Genomic DNA, 18,852 nt, shown 5'->3' with positions numbered 1-18,852 from the left:
TGGCAGAGAAATTGTTCTCTTTGCTGATACTCATAATTCTATAGTATACAAAGAAATCATTTGAGAATTTTAGAATGGTAAGCAAAATCATATCTCTTATAGAAGCGTATGGTGGTTTTTCCATGAGTGCCATATTTTAAGTCACTGTTGAGCTACTTAAAATTATGTCATTTAGTTTGTGTTTTTGGGACTTGCATATACATTATAATACTTCTAAATGAACATAAATATTTTGTTAAAAAGTCTATCTCTGTTTACTATTAAAATCTCTTCAGAATTTAAGACGTTAGTTTAGCTGCTCAGCTGGAGTTTGCACGTGAGCTCCTCAACCCACAAAAACACAGATGTGACGTGGAAAGAGACAAAGGGCCTCTGTGTGTTGAAGTGTTCTCTGCAAATCCTGGCAGCACAGACAGCTTGCCAAGGTGAAGATTTGAGACCTCTTCCACCTACAACTATCAGTTTAAATGATCAGGATGGGGCACTTCCTCCATCAGAAGCTACGTGAAAGGAGAAAAGGGGAAAACCAAGAGGGCAGCCAGCAGCTGAAGAGAAGTGCACACCTTGCTTGTTCAGTTGCGGTCTGCCATGCACTCTGGGATTTCCTCTTTGTTCATTGTGGTCAGTGTGGGATTGCCCTTTTCTGCTGGCACTCAGATTTCCCATAGTTGCTTCTCCTTACTGTTCCTGGGGCCAGCAAGGCTCGTCTGCTGTCTGCTTCAACTAATTCAAGTCCTGTCCTAAATTCCATCTTTCCCACTTCAGTTTTTTGTTTTTTTTTGTTTTTTGTTTTGACAGGCAGAGTGGACAGTGAGAGAAAGAGAGAGAGAAAGGTCTTCCTTTTGCCGTTGGCTCACCCTCCAATGGCCGCCGTGGTTGGTGCGCTGCGGCCAGCGCACTGCGCTGTTCCGATGGCAGGAGCCAGGTGTTTATCCTGGTCTCCCATGGAGTGCAGGGCCCAAGCACTTGGGCCATCCTCCACTGCACTCCCTGGCCACAGCAGAGAGCTGGCCTGGAAGAGGGGCAACCGGGACAGAATCCGGCGCACCGACCGGGACTAGAACCCGGTGTGCCGGCACTGCAAGGCGGAGGATTAGCCTGTTGAGCCGCGGCACCGGCTCCACTTCAGTTTATACCAAGTCTTGCTTCCCCAGGGCTCCTCCCTCTTTTGATCATTAATTGAAGATTTGCTATAGGCCAAATATGTGGGTTCTGGATGCTGCAAGAGATATGGGGACTGAAAATGTTCCTGGGAAGGTAGAGCATACACAAAAAACTCACTGCATGGAACTCAGTTCAAGTGTGGCCCAGGATCGGAGGAGGAGGGACTTCCTACGGCTGGAGCTCTCAGGGCAGGCTTCATGAAGGAGGTGACTTTCAATAGAATCTTGACTGATGTATGAGGTTTAAGTTCTAGATAAGAAATAGAAGAAATTCAGATTCTGAATAGAGAGTGATATTAATTCTTTAACTAAGGAGGGATAAAGCATTGCTCAACATTTTTCATTCTCCAAAATTGAAGGGGCCTGCTATGCCCCTTCAACATCTGCTATCCTATATGGGTACAGGTTCAAGTCCCAGCTGCTCCACTTCTGATACAGCTCCCTGCTAATGACCTGCAAGAAGCAACAAATGGTGGCCCAGGTGTATGGGCCACAGCCACAAAAGTGTGGGAGACCCTGATGAAGCTTCTGGTTCCTGGCTTTGGCCTGGGCCAGTCCTGGCTGTTGTGGCCATCTGGCAAGTGAGCCAGCAACTGGAAGATCTCTGTGTCTCTGTCTCTCCCTCTCTCTGTGTGCCTCTGACTTTCAAACAAATATATAAATCTTCTTTAAAAATTGGAAAAAAAAAAAACCCACGGGTAAAAGATGAGGTGATAAGAAATCAACCAAGATGACATGTTTCATCTGCACGTTGCCTCCTTTGTTGAAGATACACGTTGTACTTCCAGCAGTGCAAATTACTTGAAGACACTGCCCGAGGATAAGCATGGAACAAATTCTGATATCTGGACGATAGCCTCGTTTTTTTTCCTTTTTGTTATTGACATGTGTAAATGTTGACATCTGTCAGTACTTCAGCCCAGGTTATGTACAAGTTTTATGTTTTGCCTCCCTTTGAAGTACTTTCTTTGATAAATTCTTTGATAAATTTCATAACTTTTATAGGACTTGTCAAATGGGTTTTCTCCATGTATGACTCTTGAATGTTTATTCAGATGCGTCAAACTTGTAGAACTTTTCAATTTTATTCTTTTCTGTTCTAGAAAATAGATTTAATCATGGAAGGTCCATAGAAAGGCTTTTCCTGGAAGTTGAGATATGCTCAATTTCAGAAGTCAATCTGTGCATTTATGCTGTCATCATTTAGTCTGTTTAGTTCTGCAGTGTCTTCCCATTTGCAGGGTTAGTTTTTTGGTTTTGATTTTGTTTTGTTTTGTTTAATTTTACTGGGGCTGGTACTGTGGCTCTGGCGGCTGAGCCTCTGCCTGCCGCACTGGTATCCCCTATGGGTGCCAGTTTGTGTCTCGGCTGTTCCTCTTCCAATCCAGCTCTCTGCTATGGCCTAGGAAGGCAGTGGAAGATGGTCCAAGTGCTTGGGCCCCTGCACCTACATCGGAGACCCCGAAAAAGCTCCTGGCTCCTGGCTTTGGATGGGCCCAACTCCAACCATTGCGGCCATTTGGGGAGTGAACCAATGGATGGAAGATCTTTCTCTCTGTCTCTCCTTCTCTGTTAATGAGACTCAAAGTGTGTTGGAATGCAGTTATATGTGCCATCAATTACAGGTGTTTTTCACAGATTTCTTGATTTTGTGAAACTATAATTTCCACCACAATGTTTTACTTTTATTTTTCACTGAATTTATAAAAGCATTTGTGCTAAGGTTGGATGTTTTATCTTCCATAGTGAGCTTCCAAAAACTTCAATTTAATTCCATATTGTGCATAGAAAGACATCAAATTGTTCTTTTAAATAAATACGTAAATATTTTTTTAAAAGTGCACAGAATTAATTTTAAGTAGTCCCTCAATCTAAGGAAAAGTTACAGTGCACAGGAGGTCTGTAAATGAACCTTTTGCAGTATGTTAGTAAAATTGCAGACTCAGCACATTCTTAACTTAATTAACCCGGCTTTTTAAATTTTTTTGAAAGGCAAACAGAGGAACATAGGGACAGACAAGAGAGGTTTCCCATCCCCTGCTTTACTCTCCAGACACCCACAATAGCCAGGGCTGGGCCAGGCTGAAGCCATGAGACAGGTCTCCCTGCAAGTTGCCTATAATGGACGCAGGGACCCAACTGCTTGAACCAGCACCTACTACCTCCCAGGGTATTTGCATTAGCAGGAAGCAAACCTGGAAACCCCCAGGTACTATAATGTAGGACATGGGCATCTCCAGCAACCTCTTAACCACTATGCCAAATGTCTGGCCCCGCAGTTTTCTTAAAAGACTTAGTTGCTAATGCTCCTGCAGGAAACTTTTCTTTTCTGATGTCCATGAGTTTAATGATATCAGCATAGCCCACCATGGTGGAGGATGAGCATTTGTGAATTGAGTTTTTCAGAATGAGTTTAGCTTTAAAGAAAAGTTGGAAAAATAGTACAGAGTTCTTATATAATTCATATGCATTTCTCCTTATTATTAATATCTGACTTTGGTGCAGTACGTTGTTCCAATTAGTGAACTGATATTGACACGTTATTATTAACCGAAGTCTGAATTGTTTCAGATTTCTGCAGTTTTTCTCTAATGTCCTTTGTGGTTGTTCCAGCATCCACCCAGGACGCCACATTACATTTAGTTGTCACGTGTCCTTAAGCTCCTCTTGGCTGTGACAGTTAAACATTTTGAGCAGTTACATTTATCAGCCTTCTTGAGGAAAGGAGATTGGGTGTTTTTTTTTTTTTATTGTTTATTTTTTTTTTGTTTTTTTTTTTTTTTTTTGTGACAGGCAGAGTGGATAGTGAGAGAGAGAGACAGAGAGGTTGGTTCACCCTCCAATGGCCGCTGCAGCCGGTGCATCGCGCTGATCCGAAGCCAGGAGCCAGGTGCTTCTCCTGGTCTCCCATGCGGGTGCAGGGCCCAAGGACTTGGGCCATCCTCCACTGCCTTCCCGGGCCATAGCAGAGAGCTGGCCTGGAAGAGGGGCAACCGGGATAGAATCCGGCGCCCCGACCGGGACTAGAACCCGGTGTGCCGGCGCCGCAAGGCGGAGGATTAGCCTGTTAAGCCACGGCGCTGGCCTGAGATTGGGTGTTTAATCACATTTTTTAAAGCATGCTCTTTGTGTTCTTTAAGGTCATCACTGCCAAAAGGATCACTGCAAGATATGACAGTATTTCTATCCAATACAACGTCTAGTTATATAACTGAGTCATGTGAAGACTGGTTACGTTACGGTAGCAAGAGCATTGCAGTCTCCCTTTTGCTCTGGGAGGCAGCACCACCCAACATCTGTTTCTGTACCTATTTCATGTGCACTGTGCCTGTAGTTTCCTGGTCTCCTGCTTACCTGACTACATGGTTGCCTGCCAGCCTTGAGCATCTTATAGGTTGCAGCACAGTGGCTGGCTCTCCAGGTAGGCAGCAGAAGCAGCCGCCTCCAGTCTTTATCCACCACCATCTATGTCCTGAAGATGTTATCTGTCACCAGCATGTCTAATCTGAGCTTAATTTGTTTTATCAGTGAGCATTGTGTTTCTTGCTCCTGAAAGGAAGTCTTAGTTGAATTGTGTTTGGAAGGGTCAGGAAAGGAGAGATGGGTTTATCACTGATTGCCTTCTCATTTAGCCACATATTAATGAGAAATCCTTCACTGAGTGGATGTCTCACAAAGCAAGTAAGTAAGTAGAGCTCTGCCAAGCTCATGCAGGCTAACTTTAATACAACTGTTAATTAGTATAGAGCTTCACAGTGGTTAATAACAGCTTTTTGATTTAAAAGCAGAGAAAATTCTGGATAAATGCTGAAGTGAACAGGATACAGGACAACAAACTCAAAACAGGGCTGTCCCAGGCAAGGTGACAAGATATCATCTAAAGGGAAATTTTGCATGGAAACTGAAATTGCACTCTTTGTTTTCTCCCCAACATTTATATTTCTAACCAGAAAAGGAAGATTTTCAGTGAAAAATAGCTATGGTACACCTGCTTGCACTAACATTAGTGAATTATACTTACATTTAATGTGAAGCAAGGTAAGTTGATAAAAGAGAAATGTACATTGCAAAAAAAAAATGAAGGTACTTCAGAAAGTTCTTGAAAATGCATATTATGAAACACCATACATGGATTTCAAAATTATACACCAGAATAAACATCTTTAATTCTGTTTTCCATTAAAAAAAATTTTTTTGACAGGCAGAGTGGACAATGAGATAGAGAGAGACACAGAGAGAAAGGTCTTCCTTTTCCGTTGGTTCACCCCCTAATGGCCGCTGCGGCCGGCGCACTGCGACCAGTGCACTGCGCTGATCTGAAGGCAGGAGCCAGGTGCTTCTCCTGATCTCCCATACTGGTGCAGGGCCCAAGGACTTGGGCCATCCTCCACTGCACTCCTGGGCCACAGCAGAGAGCTGGCCTGGAAGAGGAGCAACCAGGACAGAATCCGGCGCTCCGACCGAGACTAGAACCTGGGGTACAGGCGCCGCAGGTGGAGGATTAGCCTATTGAGCCGCGGTGCTGGCCTCCATTAAATTTTTTTGAAAACCCTTCATATGTATAGATTTCAAAATATTTTGCACCAAATTAAAGTTTATGTTTTAAATCCATTTTCTACAACTATTTGAAAATCCCTTGTACTCTTAAAGAGGTGCATATTCTCACAGTACATGAATAGTGTGATATTAACAGATTGAACTTCTATATGTGAAAAAACTTTTTACTGGATGTAGGAGCAGAATGTAAACAAAAGCCTATTTTCCTGGGTATAGAAGGGTGAGGTCTGCATTACCCCATTCCCATGCCTCTGCCCAGGGCCTGTTAACAGTGATCAGCATAGCAAGGCCCTTTTGGACCTCTACCTGTTTGTGTAAATGAAGTTGTAGTGGAGTATAGCCAAGTTCATTCATTTAGTTGTTATCCTGGACTGTTTTTACCCTTCAGTAATAAAGCTGAGTAGTTGCCACAAGAGATCAGATGGCCTACAAGTTCTAAAATATTTTCTATCTGGTGTTTTATTTATTTTTTTTAATTACTTCCCTGGACTGTAACCTTTGTAGACTGACTTCAGACATGACCCAATGCATCTTTTTCAGTACCTAGTGAGCCAGTGCCCACACCACAAGACTTTCTTCCTTTCGCCAAACACAACAGACAGATAGGAGACAACCATCTACGTTTTTGTAACTCAGTTGGATGGTGGTGTTAAGAGTAATAACAGACAGTGATAATGGCTAGTGTTCACTGATGACCCGGTATGCCACGTGCTTAACCCAGTGTGCTTAAATAGGGTTCCTCTTCACCACATCCCCATGTGGTTGGTTCCCTCATGAAACCCACTCCATCGTCAAGGAAACTGAAGCTACAGAGGAAAAATGTTGCATCCTGGCTCCCAAAGCTAAGATGCAAGGGGAGAAGTGTTTCAGTCTGGCCAGGCCATCATGCATATCCAGTGCAATGTTCATTCATGGCTTCAGAAGCCCGTGGCTGTATGGAGGCCGTGTCTCCTGCAAACCTTCAGCACAATGCCTCTTGCTGTTCCTGTTCTCCTGCCTCCACTGGCAAATGCCCAGTAACTAAATGTCAGTGATTTTAAATAGGAAGCAATATGCCATCTGAATTGTTTCTAGCCTTTGAATGAATCTAGTTAACTTTACATTTTAAAACTATTTGGGGGGAATGTTACCTAAATAAGTGTTCGTGTAAGTAAAGTAGCCTTCAGGGTGGCACAGCTTTGGAAAGAATTTCATGTGTTGGGGGAGGTGTATTTGGGCAGGGTCCCCTAGGTGGAGCGTGGATAGGTATTTTAAGACCTGGACTAGATCCTCCTCTAGCCAAGCTCTAGCAAAACAGGGACCAGGAAAGCCCACAATAGTGGGCACAGGACAGCAGCCCCAAAGTCTTGGGGGAGCCAAGTTGAGGCTATGGTTTGTTTTCTCTAGAATGCAGAGGCAATGAGCCACCTGTAACTGAGTTAGTGAAGGGAGAGGCCTATTATGATAATACAGATCAGGAGCCCTTCCCATGATGCGTGGCAGAGCTTGAACTTCAGAAAGAGAACATGGGCTGCCTTCTTCTAGGAACATAGCTGGATTTGACCACTGGGATTTATTTTCCAGCTAATTGAGGTTTATTGCAGAAGTATGTATTCTGTGTAATAAAAGTACATCTTAAAATGAGTAACATTTATTTGCATGTGGGAAAACATAAGCCTTTTTTGTGCTGACTGAATAACCATGCGGTTCTTTGAGGGCACCTTAAAAGGTCAACTGGTGTTACATTAGGAAGACTGTACCCTTCTTCTCCCCCAAGAGAAAAAAATTATACTATCAGATGTTAATTATCCATAATTCACCGATCCTAAGGTAAAATGGAAGCTAATGAAAACTGCAGTCTCATATTTCTGGATTAAATGATAATAAGCTCTGAAAAAATTTTTTTTTTTCAAAATCCTTTCCTTAACTCTCCACTTCAACCAACCTGTGTGAAGATAGCAGCAGTTCAGAGGCAAACTTGATCGTGTCACCTCTTTCAGTGATTTCCTGTCATCTAAGAATACCCCACAATGTCTTCAGTGCACTTGCAGGCCCTATACCACTGCTCTCCTGGCTCCTGCTAACTCTTCTCCAGCTGCAGCTGATGAGAACTGCTGGCCTCTTCTCTGTCCCTGACCCCCCGCTGCCTACAGCTTTGCACAGCCCAAGCTGACTGATACCTGGAACAGCCGCAACCCACCCGGCCATCCCCTCCCCACCTGCTGCTTTCAGCTTAGCTATTGCCATCTACCCACACTGCAGGTAATTCCCACATCACCTGTCCTGCACTGTCAGAGCATCTTGTCCTTAATCCTCACAGAACTCAGTCTGCTTCCTAGCGTTGCCAAGATTTCACATGGTGCCCTTAGATGGCACGGATGTTTTAATTTCTCGTGCTCAGATGTCAGGCCGATAGCATCAGTTTTCTTGTTACATTCCTTAGTGCACAGTGATGAAGACATTGACATGTAAGAATGTTTGCTTTTGTTTGCAAAAAACTGCCTTGGGTATCAGATCTGTATAGCATATGGTGTTAATAAATAGGTTAGCTTCCTATTTTTTGCTTAAAGCAGCAAGACTTGGCATCTAAGGGCCAATTGTCCTAGCATGCCTACTGGGTCTCCATGGGTGTCTTACTTTGAGTGGTATTGTCTGCACTCGACTTTGCTCAGGGCTGCCTGAGACCAGTGGAGTCCAGGCATTCTAAGTCCCAGGGTACTTCATTACAATTCCATAAACATAAAAATGTACATGTTCTTCTCAATAAATATTAGTATTTTGGAAGTATGTGACCTCGTCAAATGTTCTCACATGTTAAGTTTACCTGTTTTTCCTTCTAAATATACCTCATTTCCCACTCAGCCTCAATGAGAATATTTGCAATTTAAAATGCTAATTTCCTAGGTTTCATTTTAAAATTTTGTTAGGAATTTGCGTCAATAATTAGCCATTACCACTGTCTTTCATACACACCATCTTATAGTTAATTAAAAAGAAAATGAGTACTTTTAAACTTTATATACCTAAAAATGAATGGGAATTCTGAGTCCATTTTTCAGTGTTTCACTTGTTATCTTCTTATATAAATTAGACTGCTTTTAGTGTTAATTACTTTGTCAGCACAAAAGTAGAGTCAGTTTTTTGTCCTGACTAATGCATATGATTTGACAATCTTTACCTAGTTTTTGTCAAGCACGCCTGTAAGTAGGTCTTCTTGGCATTTGTGAATCCAAGTATAATGGCCTTAGCAGAGGCCCAGATATTCCTGAATTAAAAGTCACTACTTGGCACCCTTCTTATCATTCACATGCACTAACTTGGGTCAAGTCCAAAAGGAAACAGTTGTGTGTGCTGCCATTGTATAGTTTCTGCTTGAACAGTCTTTGACGTCAGGAGAAGGATGATGGAGCGGTCAGTGACTACTGTACTCTCAAAGTGGAACAAAAGATTCTCTCTCTTTAAAAAAAAAAACTAACAACATTGCATTTGTTTATTTGAAAGGCAGAGAGACAGACACACACACACAAAGACAGAGATCTTCTATCCACTGGTTCACTCATGCTAGAAGTGAACCAAAGCCAGGATCTTGGTACTCAATACAGGTCTCCTGCATGGGGACAGGGTCCCAATTTTTTGAGCCTTCACCTGCTGCCCCCAAGTATGTCCTGGCAGGAAGCTGTGTCGGAAGGAGAGGGAGGACTAGAACACAGTGGATGCAGGCTTTCCCAGCAGTGTCTTTACCTCTGCGCCAACACCAGCCCCCAGAAGATTATCTTGACACCAAGTAATAGCACTAGGTCTGCTGTGTTGAAGAATTTATGGGTGTTTAGCTACCTATGTAGGGCACAATATTTAAATCTTAGATCAAGAGACCAAGTATTATCTCTTGCTGTGATGATGTGGGGGTTTTGGTTTGTTTTTATTTTGTTTCTGCCTTTTGCATCAAGTGTAAGAATCACCAAATGCATTATTTTGCAATATCTCAGCATAATCCAGATATTTCTCTAGTTTCACAAAACAAACCAAATGAAGCCACAGACAGATAGAGGCAGAGTAGAAACAGGAAGTGTGCCTCACTTCAAATGACAAAGTTTGGGGCCAGCGCTGTGGCACAGCGGGTTAAAGCCCTGGCCTGATGTGCCGGCATCCCATATAGGTGCCGGTTCTAGTCCTGGCTGCTCCTCTTCCAATCCAGCTCTCTGCTACGGCCTCAGAAAGCAGTAGAAGATGACCCAAGTCCTTGGGCCCCTGCACCCACATGGGGGACCTGGAAGAAGCTCCTGGCTCCTGGCTTTAGATCGGCGCAGCTCTGGCCGATGCAGACATTTGGGGAGTGAACCAGTGGATGGAAGACCTCTCTGTCTCTGCCTCTCTCTCTAACTCTGTCTTTCAAATAAATAAAATAAATCTTTAAAAAAAAGATAAAGTTTTCCCAAATAGCTCTAAGAACTAAATATTATAAAGTCACCCCATTTTAATCTTAATCATGCTTTTAGACTTTCAAGGAGTTCTTTTGTAATGTGTTTGTCTTTGTAGCATATATATATATATATATATATATATTCCTCCAAAGTAATTTTTTAAAAATGTTGATGGTACATCAGATCTTCTTAAATGGAAGTATTTACTTGGGACCCCTCAAAAGCAGTCTAGCACTTACTTTTTTTTTTTTTTTTTTGACAGGCAGAGTGGACAGTGAGAGAGAGAGACAGAGAGAAAGGTCTTCCTTTGCCATTGGTTCACCCTCCAATGGCCGCCGTGGTAGCGCGCTGCGGCCGGCGCACCGCGCTGTTCCGATGGCAGGAGCCAGGTGCTTATCCTGGTCTCCCATGGGGTGCAGAGCCCAAACACTTGGGCCATCCTCCACTGCACTCCCTGGCCACAGCAGAGAGCTGGCCTGGAAGAGGGGCAACCGGGACAGGATCGGTGCCCCGACCGGGACTAGAACCCGGTGTGCCGGCGCCGCAAGGCAGAGGATTAGCCTGTTGAGCCACGGCGCCGGCTAGCACTTACTTTTATGTGAGGAACCAACCCGTCCTCCCACCCACCCCAACTCAGAGATCCAGAATCTAGAGCCAGATGGACTGAATTGGGACTTTAGCTCTGCTATCAAGAATATATTCATCTCTTTCTTCCTGAGTTTCCTTCTCAGTACGAGGGATGATAATAATGACTGCCTCATAGTGTTGTCAGATGGATTCAGAGAAGAGTATGTGGGAACGCTTAGAATCAGCGCAGGGACTAATATAAGGTACTGAACAAATGTCTGCTTCATTGTAGAGGTGCTGCATGATAGCCTGTTTTTCCTTTCTAAAGGGAGTGGGCGGTGGTGGTTAAGACTCACCCTGACAATAAAAGTTTTATGACTTAGTTAATATGAAGCTATGAAGTAAGGGGATAAGGAAGTGTTTTAATGTGAAAGAGGATGATAAAATGCCAAAGTAGGAAATCATAACGTCATCTTTCCCAGCTCAAGCTGACCTAACAAAGAACTTCCATGGCTTAGTGACTTAACAAGATCAGAGAGCTTGTTTCTGTCTGTGTCAGACAGTCGGGCTGATGGGTGAGGTCGTACAGGGCTCCTGAGCGGTTTCTCTCCATTTGGTGTTTCTGGGGTCCAAGTACATTCCATCATCATGTGTGCCTTTGCTGTATGGAGGTCTTTCACTAAAGCTATGATGGTGTGGAACAGTGGGAGGAAGGGGGAGTTGCAGAATTGGGGCAAGGGAGGCGATAGAAAGAGAGAGAATGAAAGGCTGTGAGCTAGGATATTGCAAAGGATTTTGGGTTCCAAGCATGGAAGTGACAAATGCACACCATTTCTGTTCCCATTCCATTGCCTAGAATTTGTCACATAGCTGCAACCTCTGTGCCCTGGGTTCCGGGAAATCAAGTCACCCTGTACATCCCATAAGACACCAGATAGTGCATCCCAGCAGTTCCGGCACAACGGTGGATCACAACACGTATTTTCTGCTAGAGGCAGACATTTTCTGTAATAAATCTCTGTGTACACCTCCCTGTCAACTCTTCCTGAAATGCCGTGTAATGCTAGGACCAGCAAAGGACCCAAGAGAATGGGTGTGTGGTGATGTCTCTTCTTCATTTTAGAAATTTGCAGAAAGTGAGGGAATCTACTGAGACATCTCACTTCTGAACACTTGTATTTTGGTGCGGTTCGCCAGCAAACAATGACTGCAGGTGACAACATCTTGATGGCCGTCCCTGACAGCTGGGTTCCTTTTACAGAGCACAGTTTCATGCTTCACGTCCTCCTGGTGGTCAGTAAATGACAGGCAGAGAAGCTAATGATCCTTTTGTGCAGTGAAATTACAAGGGGCGGTCTCGGAGCAGTTTAAAAAATTTTTTTTTCCTGTTCTCTAATACATAGGGCTCACTCAAAAACCAGTATTTGCCCTCAGCTCTGATGTCAGGGAAGAATGTATTTTCTGTTGTCTTTTATTACCAAAGTGACATACTCCTGTAGGTCTATTAATATTTCACTTGAGCAGTTCTTTTGACTCATAATTGGCACCTACACAGACGGAATAGTTTACCTACAAGAGTTAACCCGGGAAGTTCACAGTCGCACAGTCACACCGTAGGGCCATTCTTTACTAAGCTGCAGAGCTAATGAGCCCATGGTCTGCAGTGTTTCATAGTCCTGTGGGTTGATCTGAACATCTGCTTACTTATTTTTTCTGCCAAATTTCAGGTTTTACCACAACTAGGAAGCAAGATAGTGTCACGATTGCTTATGACGCCTCCAGGATGAGACTGAGTTTGAACCGAATTCTGCCACTCAGTGACCTTGGGCACTATACTTGCTTTTTAGGCCTGCTTGGATATGCGTGGTAACAAACACAGATTGGGGAATTTAAGCAGCAGAAATTTCTTTCATCCTAATCCCGGAGGCTCAGAGTCTGAGGTCCAGCTGCCAGCAGGGCTGGTTTCCCCTGGGGCATCTGTCCTTTATGGACAGCTCTCTTCATCTGGGTCTCCATTCGGGCTTCCCTCTGTGTCTGGGCCCAATTATCTTGTTTTTATAAGGTAACCAGAGAGATTGGATGAAAACCACCTTAATGAATTCCTTTTAACGTAATTATCTCCAGAAAGACCCCATCTCCAAATGGGATCACTTTCTCAGGTACTAGGGGTTTGGACTTCAGCTAAGAATGTGGAGGAAGACACAGTTCGGTCCATAACATGCCCTTAGCCCTGCCTGATCTGCAAAAAGTAAGAAAAATCCTTCGCGGGGTTACTGTGCATAGCAAAAAAAAAAAAAAAAAAAAAAAAAAAAGGAATGCATAGATTGCTTAGCACAATACCTGGAATATGATGAGCATTCACTAACTAGAACTATTTTATTCTAAATCTTATTATATGTGTGTCATCTATTCCTGTTGAGAAATATAACCTCTTTATTACTGAGGCCTGAGATTATCATATTGTTTCTTGAACTCTCTTAGCACCTTAATAGACTGCCTTCAACCAACACACAACACGACCAGAAGCCCTGGGAATGTGGATGATGGAATGGGTATAAACTGTGTTTGGGATTTCTGAGTGGTCCTCATTGGCTGCTGCTTCGGTGTCATTAGGCACCCATAAGTAGTGATGAAATGCTCTTATCGATCCTGATTCCTATAGTGGCATGCCCAGAAGCTTTATCAGCATTAGGCAAGCACCTGGAGAAAAGTAATCTCTTTCTATCAGGAGCAGGAGACAGAGGCATTTTGCATTGTCAGGAAAGTAACTATAAAATTACAGTAAATATAGATTGTGGGGCCGGTGCTGTGGCATAGCGGGTAAAGCTGCCACCTGCAGTGCTGGCATTCCATATGGGTGCCATTTCAAGTCCCAGCTACTCCACTTCTGATCCATCTCTGTGCTATGGCCTAGGAAAGTAGTAGAAAATGGCCCAAGTCCTTGGGCTCCTGCACCCGCATGGGAGACAGGGAAGAAGCTCCTGGCTTTGGATTGGTGCAGCTCCAGGCATTGCGGCCAATTGAGGAGTGAACAAGAGGATGGAAGACCTCTCTCTCTGCCTCTCCTTCTCTTTGTAACTCTGACTTTCAAATAAATAAGTAAATCTTTAAAAAAAATCGTGCACTGGAAATGACTGGATAAATGCTAAATAATGAAGTAGTGAAAATAATTAACTTTCCCATGACTGTTAACTATCACTAACATTTCTAGACTTGAACAGAATTATGGTAGAGTTCTTTGTTGCTGGGATTGTGGTGAGTGATCATCTTCAGGTCCAAAGAATTCCCTGTTTTCTAAATTTCTGGCATTTTTTTTCAACTGGTACAAATGCTCTTCACTTTTAAAAAGTGCTTCTACTGTCACCATACAGTCATAGTTTGTGTTAAATATTAGCAAGCACAGCTCTCCACTGAATTTGACAGATGTTGGTTTGCATGGTCAGTGATGTAAGCTGTCCAAGGTTGTACAACCCATTGGTCAGGGGAAGCTTTGAATGTGGTGGGGAATGTGTGTTTATTGGGCCCACACAGCACAGTGGCCCTCAGTGATGGCAGCTGAGTAATACAGGCTTCATTAACTAGACATGAAAGGCAATCTGCCAGATTCTACTTACTGCCCACCCCTCCTAAATTGTGAGCCAAGGGCACTGCTAGCCGCAGCACCTAACCTCTTTTACTTTTAACAGATCAGCTATAGGATATTGTCAATTTTACTTTGAAATACCTCTGCTTCTTTAAAAAAGATTTGTTTATTTATTTGAAAGGCAGAGTTACAGAGATAGAGGGAGTGACAGAGAGATCTTCCATCCACTGGTTCATTCCCTTAATGACCACAACAGCCAGGGCTGGGCCAAACCGAAGCCAGGAGCCTAGAATCCATCCAGGTCTCCAACATGGGTGGCAGGGCCCAAACACCTGGTTCATCCTCCATTGCTTTCTCAGGCACATTAGCAGGGAAATGGATTAGAAGTAGAATATTCTAGACTCCGTCTGGTGCTCATATGGGATGCCATCATCACAGGTGGTTGCTTAATCTGCTGTACCACAACGCTGGCCCCATCTTTTTATATTTTAATAAAAAGTACTGAGTAACAAGTATGGGGATTGTCACATTAATATTGAGATACAATAAGGAGTATGTATTTGGTCTTTGACTCAGGTTCCTGGCACACACCTCCTTATTCTTGGAATCTCCAAAGTGATAAGTATATTTCTTGTGGCAATGAGATGACTGGTGGCTCCCAGGCTTCAGTTTGGAGGTTGGCAGTCAAAAAGACAAAGCGGGCTGGCACTTTGAACCCCATCCCTGACCCCTGGGGAATAGGGGGAGGGTGATGATCAGGTCATCACCACTGTGTAGTGAGTAATCTATCACACCTATGCAATGGAGCCTGCAAAGGAACCTTGAATGGTGGCTCTTTTTTGTTTGTTTGTTTGATTTTTAAATATTTTTATGTATCTATTTGAAAGAGCTACAGAGAGGGGAAGGGAGAAACAGGGAGATCTTCTGTCTGCTGGTTCCCTCCCCATTTGGCCTCAAGGACAGGTGCTGAGCCAGGTCAGAGCCAGGAGCCAGGAACTGTATCCAGGTCTCCCACATGGGTGGTAGGGCCTCAAACATTTGGACCATCCTCTGTTCCTCTTCCCAGGCCACCGGTAGGGAGCTGGTTAGGAAACAGAGCATTCAGGACATGAACCGGTGCCCATATGGGATGCCAGCATCGCAGACAGTGGCTTTTACCCCCTACACCGAAGGGTAGCCTTTGGAAGGTTTCTCAGCTGGTGAGCACATCAAGGTGCTGGCAAGATGGTGTGACCAGATAGGCCATAAAGGCTCTGTACCCACAACCACTATAACCTGCCCTAAGAATCTCTTCAATTTCACTCTTCCTGAGTTGTATTCTTTATAAGTAAAGTATTTCTGAGTTTTATGAGTAGTTCCACCAGTTATGGAATCTGCAGAGAGGATTTGAGGAAGCCCTGATTTATGGCCAGTTGGTCAGAAATATAGTCTGGGACTTATGCATCCCATATGGGGTCCGGTTTGTGTTCTGGCTGCTCTTCTGATTCGGCTCTCTGCTATGTCCTGGGAAGGCAGTGGAAGTTGGCCCAAGTGCTTGGTTCCCTGCACCCACTTGGGAAACCCAGTTGAAGCTCCTGGCTCCTGGCTTGGGATAGGTTCAGCTCTGGCCATTGAAGCCATTGGGGAGTGAACCAGCAGATGGAAGACCTTTCTTTCTGTCTCTTCCTCTCTCTGTCTGTAATTCTACCTCCCAAATCAATAAACAAAATCTTTTAAAAAGTGCAAATACCAATATGAGTGCACTTCAAAAATGTTTTGTCGAAAAACACAATTAAAAGATAACGCACATTTTCCATGGACTTTTTGAAGACCCCCTCCTATAAATATGAATTTAGATGAAGTAATTTTTTAACTGACCATAGAATAATGGGTATATCCAGTCTTAGGGTCATAAATGCTAAAACATATCTTATTAGAGATTGGTAAAACACAGAATTAGGTAATTGGTTTAATGTTGCCTAATTTTTCTGTAAATTTATTTATTTCTCTATTGAAAAAACAACAGCAGTAGCCAAAAGAAATCTCTTTAGCTATAGTCCCTTCTCATCTATGTCCGCTGTCCTTGGAGGCCTCTGTCTTTGATTCTGGAGGAAAAAGGAACAAGGCTCTGACTGCTCTCTTCCCCCCCAGTACAAATCATTCTATTTTATTGTTTTTTCCTTCCTTGGTTTCTTGCCTATGTTTCTCATTCCCAAGAGTGTTCTTTAAATTTTGCCTCTTTATATTTTTTAATTGGTTTAATTCAATTTTTATGTTTCAGGGAAGAACAAGTTGGTATCCTATATCAAAACATCAACCTCGTGGAGCCAAGACTGATTCAGCCGTATGAACATGTCATAAAGAACTTTATCCGTGAGATCAGACTTCAGAGCACAGAAATGGAAAACCTGGCCATTGCAGTGAAGAGGTATGGAAGTCCTTCCTTCCTGAGAGACAAGAGGGGCTGTGAACGGGGCGGAAAATGGACTGAGTATCACAGGATGCTACAGGCGGACTTGCTGAACTCGAGTGTAAACCCTTCCCAATTAAGCCAGCACAGGGGAAGTTGAGTCAGACGGGGACTTACAGAGGCAGCCAGCCATCTGTCAGGAGGTCATGGTGATCCTAGTGTATAAATTCTCCATAAGCAGTTATTTGATACACAGCAGTCCAGAGATTTATTGTGTATCTTGCCACTCCAAGCATGTGAGAAATAACAGAGTTAGGCAAGTCTCCATCTTAAGCCTGTGTTGGTCAGCTATGGGTGTGAGGCCTTGGGGGCAGCTTTGTTAATCTCTTGGAGCCTCAGTTCTTGCATCTGTAAAAGGATGAAAATATTCACATCCTCAGGGGGTTGAGACTTAGTTTATGTCTGGGACAAAGCCCCTGACTTAGTGTGTAGCACAGAGGTGGCTACTCAGCAGTGCTACTTTGCCTCTCACTAGCCCACCTCACCTGATCAGGGTCTATCTTCTAAAGGCCCCTCTTTCATGATTTGTTTGAATGGCTGCTTGTGAACCAGCCCTTGCACTTGTAACCAGGGACCATCTATCCTTGTTTCTGTGTTGAGGGTAGGTCTCAGTTTTTTAGCTTTGCACTTGCACCTGAAGAATGAGTTCCCAGTGTCCTGGTTGGAACTTGGAAGTAGATAACATTGGCTGATTCTAGCACACTAGACATTTTAATAGGAATTAGAAATCGTTCAACAAATGCTGCATCATTATGGACTACCCTGATTTACCGGAAAAAAAAATAGTTGCTTAGAATGAAGAAGTGCAAAGAGAAAATATTGAGGAGTAGTCCCACATGTTTTGGACTGGATACCTAAAAGAAATAGCTGGAAAAAAGGATGATGGCAAAGAGAGAATTGATAATCCCAGAGTTGATTTTTTTAAAGATTTATTTATTTATTTGAAAGTCAGAATTACACAGAGAAGAGAGACAGAAGTCTTCCTTCTGATGGTTTACTCCCCAGTTGGCCACAACGGCTGGAGCTGCACCGATTTGAAGCCAGGAGCCAGGAGCTTCTTCTGGATCTCCCACACAAGTGCAGGGGCCTGAGGGCTTGGACCATCTTCTACTGCTTTCCCAGGCCATAGCAGAGAGCTGGATGGGAGGTGAAGCAGCCGGGACTAGAACCGGCACCCATATGGGATGCTGGCGCTTCAAGCCAGGGCGTTAACCCGCTGGGCCACAGTGCTGGCCCCTCCCAGAGTTGTTTTTTTAAAAAAATAAAGCTCTGTGGAGATACATAATCTTTAGACTTCAATAGCAGGTGTCATAAACAGAAAGTAGAATAATTTTCAAACGGTTAACATGACCTTGGGCAGGATTTCAGGAGAGCAGAAGGTAAACAAGGTCAGAAAGCAGTATTGTTAGTCACATTTTTACATATATAAAACTGGGGTCTTTCCCTCCACCCACAGCATTTTTGTGTGATTTTATGTAGAAGTTAAACTAATGCACACGTTGTGAAGATGAAAGTAAGTATAAAAAGAATTAAGATGGTACAACAGAGGTGCATCAGACTAGAAGGTGGAGGAGGTCTTGTATTTAAGCTCTATCTCCTACCTTTTATTAACAGCATGTTATTGGTTTAAATGAATCAAGTCTAATGCCAATGGTGACTGCTTTTCAAGTCACTGATAACCTACTAAAGTAGGCAAGATGCGTTCATGTGAAAAGCTTGATAACTGGACATGTAGCTATGAGAGGACAAAAGAAAATCACACACACACACACACACATTTAAGTTTTAATCTGAACCCTCCACCATTGTAAAGTGATGATTATCTCCATAGTAGATAATTGCTAAATAAAGCAATTGTGGGATCCCTATAACGCACATTTTTCCATTTCTAACTTTTTAAAAAATCAATATGCTCTGCCTTCATAGAGATGGGATTTATTAATTGTATTTGGAAAAGAAAAATTAGTAAGAACAGTTCCCTACAGCTCCTGCTCCAGTGCCTCTTGGTTTTACTTCAGGGATAGGTTGTAGCATGTATCCCTAAGCCCCACCAAACTAACCTCCCCTTTGCATTTGGAAATCCTCCTTGTGTGTGCTTCTGAGGAGTTATGTCCCACTGGGCCCATCTCTTGG

General features: G+C 43.4%; 1 protein-coding gene across 1 annotated transcript in view; it reads left to right on the top strand.

The window, feature by feature from the left end:
• Nucleotides 1-18,852, top strand: part of LOC133771346 (ras and EF-hand domain-containing protein) — an 81,592-nt gene that overhangs the window by 16,571 nt on the left and 46,169 nt on the right. The window contains exon 2 of the mRNA XM_062207093.1: nt 16,531-16,677. Coding sequence (XP_062063077.1) covers nt 16,531-16,677 — 147 coding nt within the window. The remainder of the gene's footprint in view (nt 1-16,530; nt 16,678-18,852) is intronic.

Source organism: Lepus europaeus, chromosome 12, assembly GCF_033115175.1.
Source record: "Lepus europaeus isolate LE1 chromosome 12, mLepTim1.pri, whole genome shotgun sequence".
Taxonomy (NCBI): domain Eukaryota; kingdom Metazoa; phylum Chordata; class Mammalia; order Lagomorpha; family Leporidae; genus Lepus; species Lepus europaeus.
This window is presented reverse-complemented; position numbering and strand designations above follow the sequence as displayed.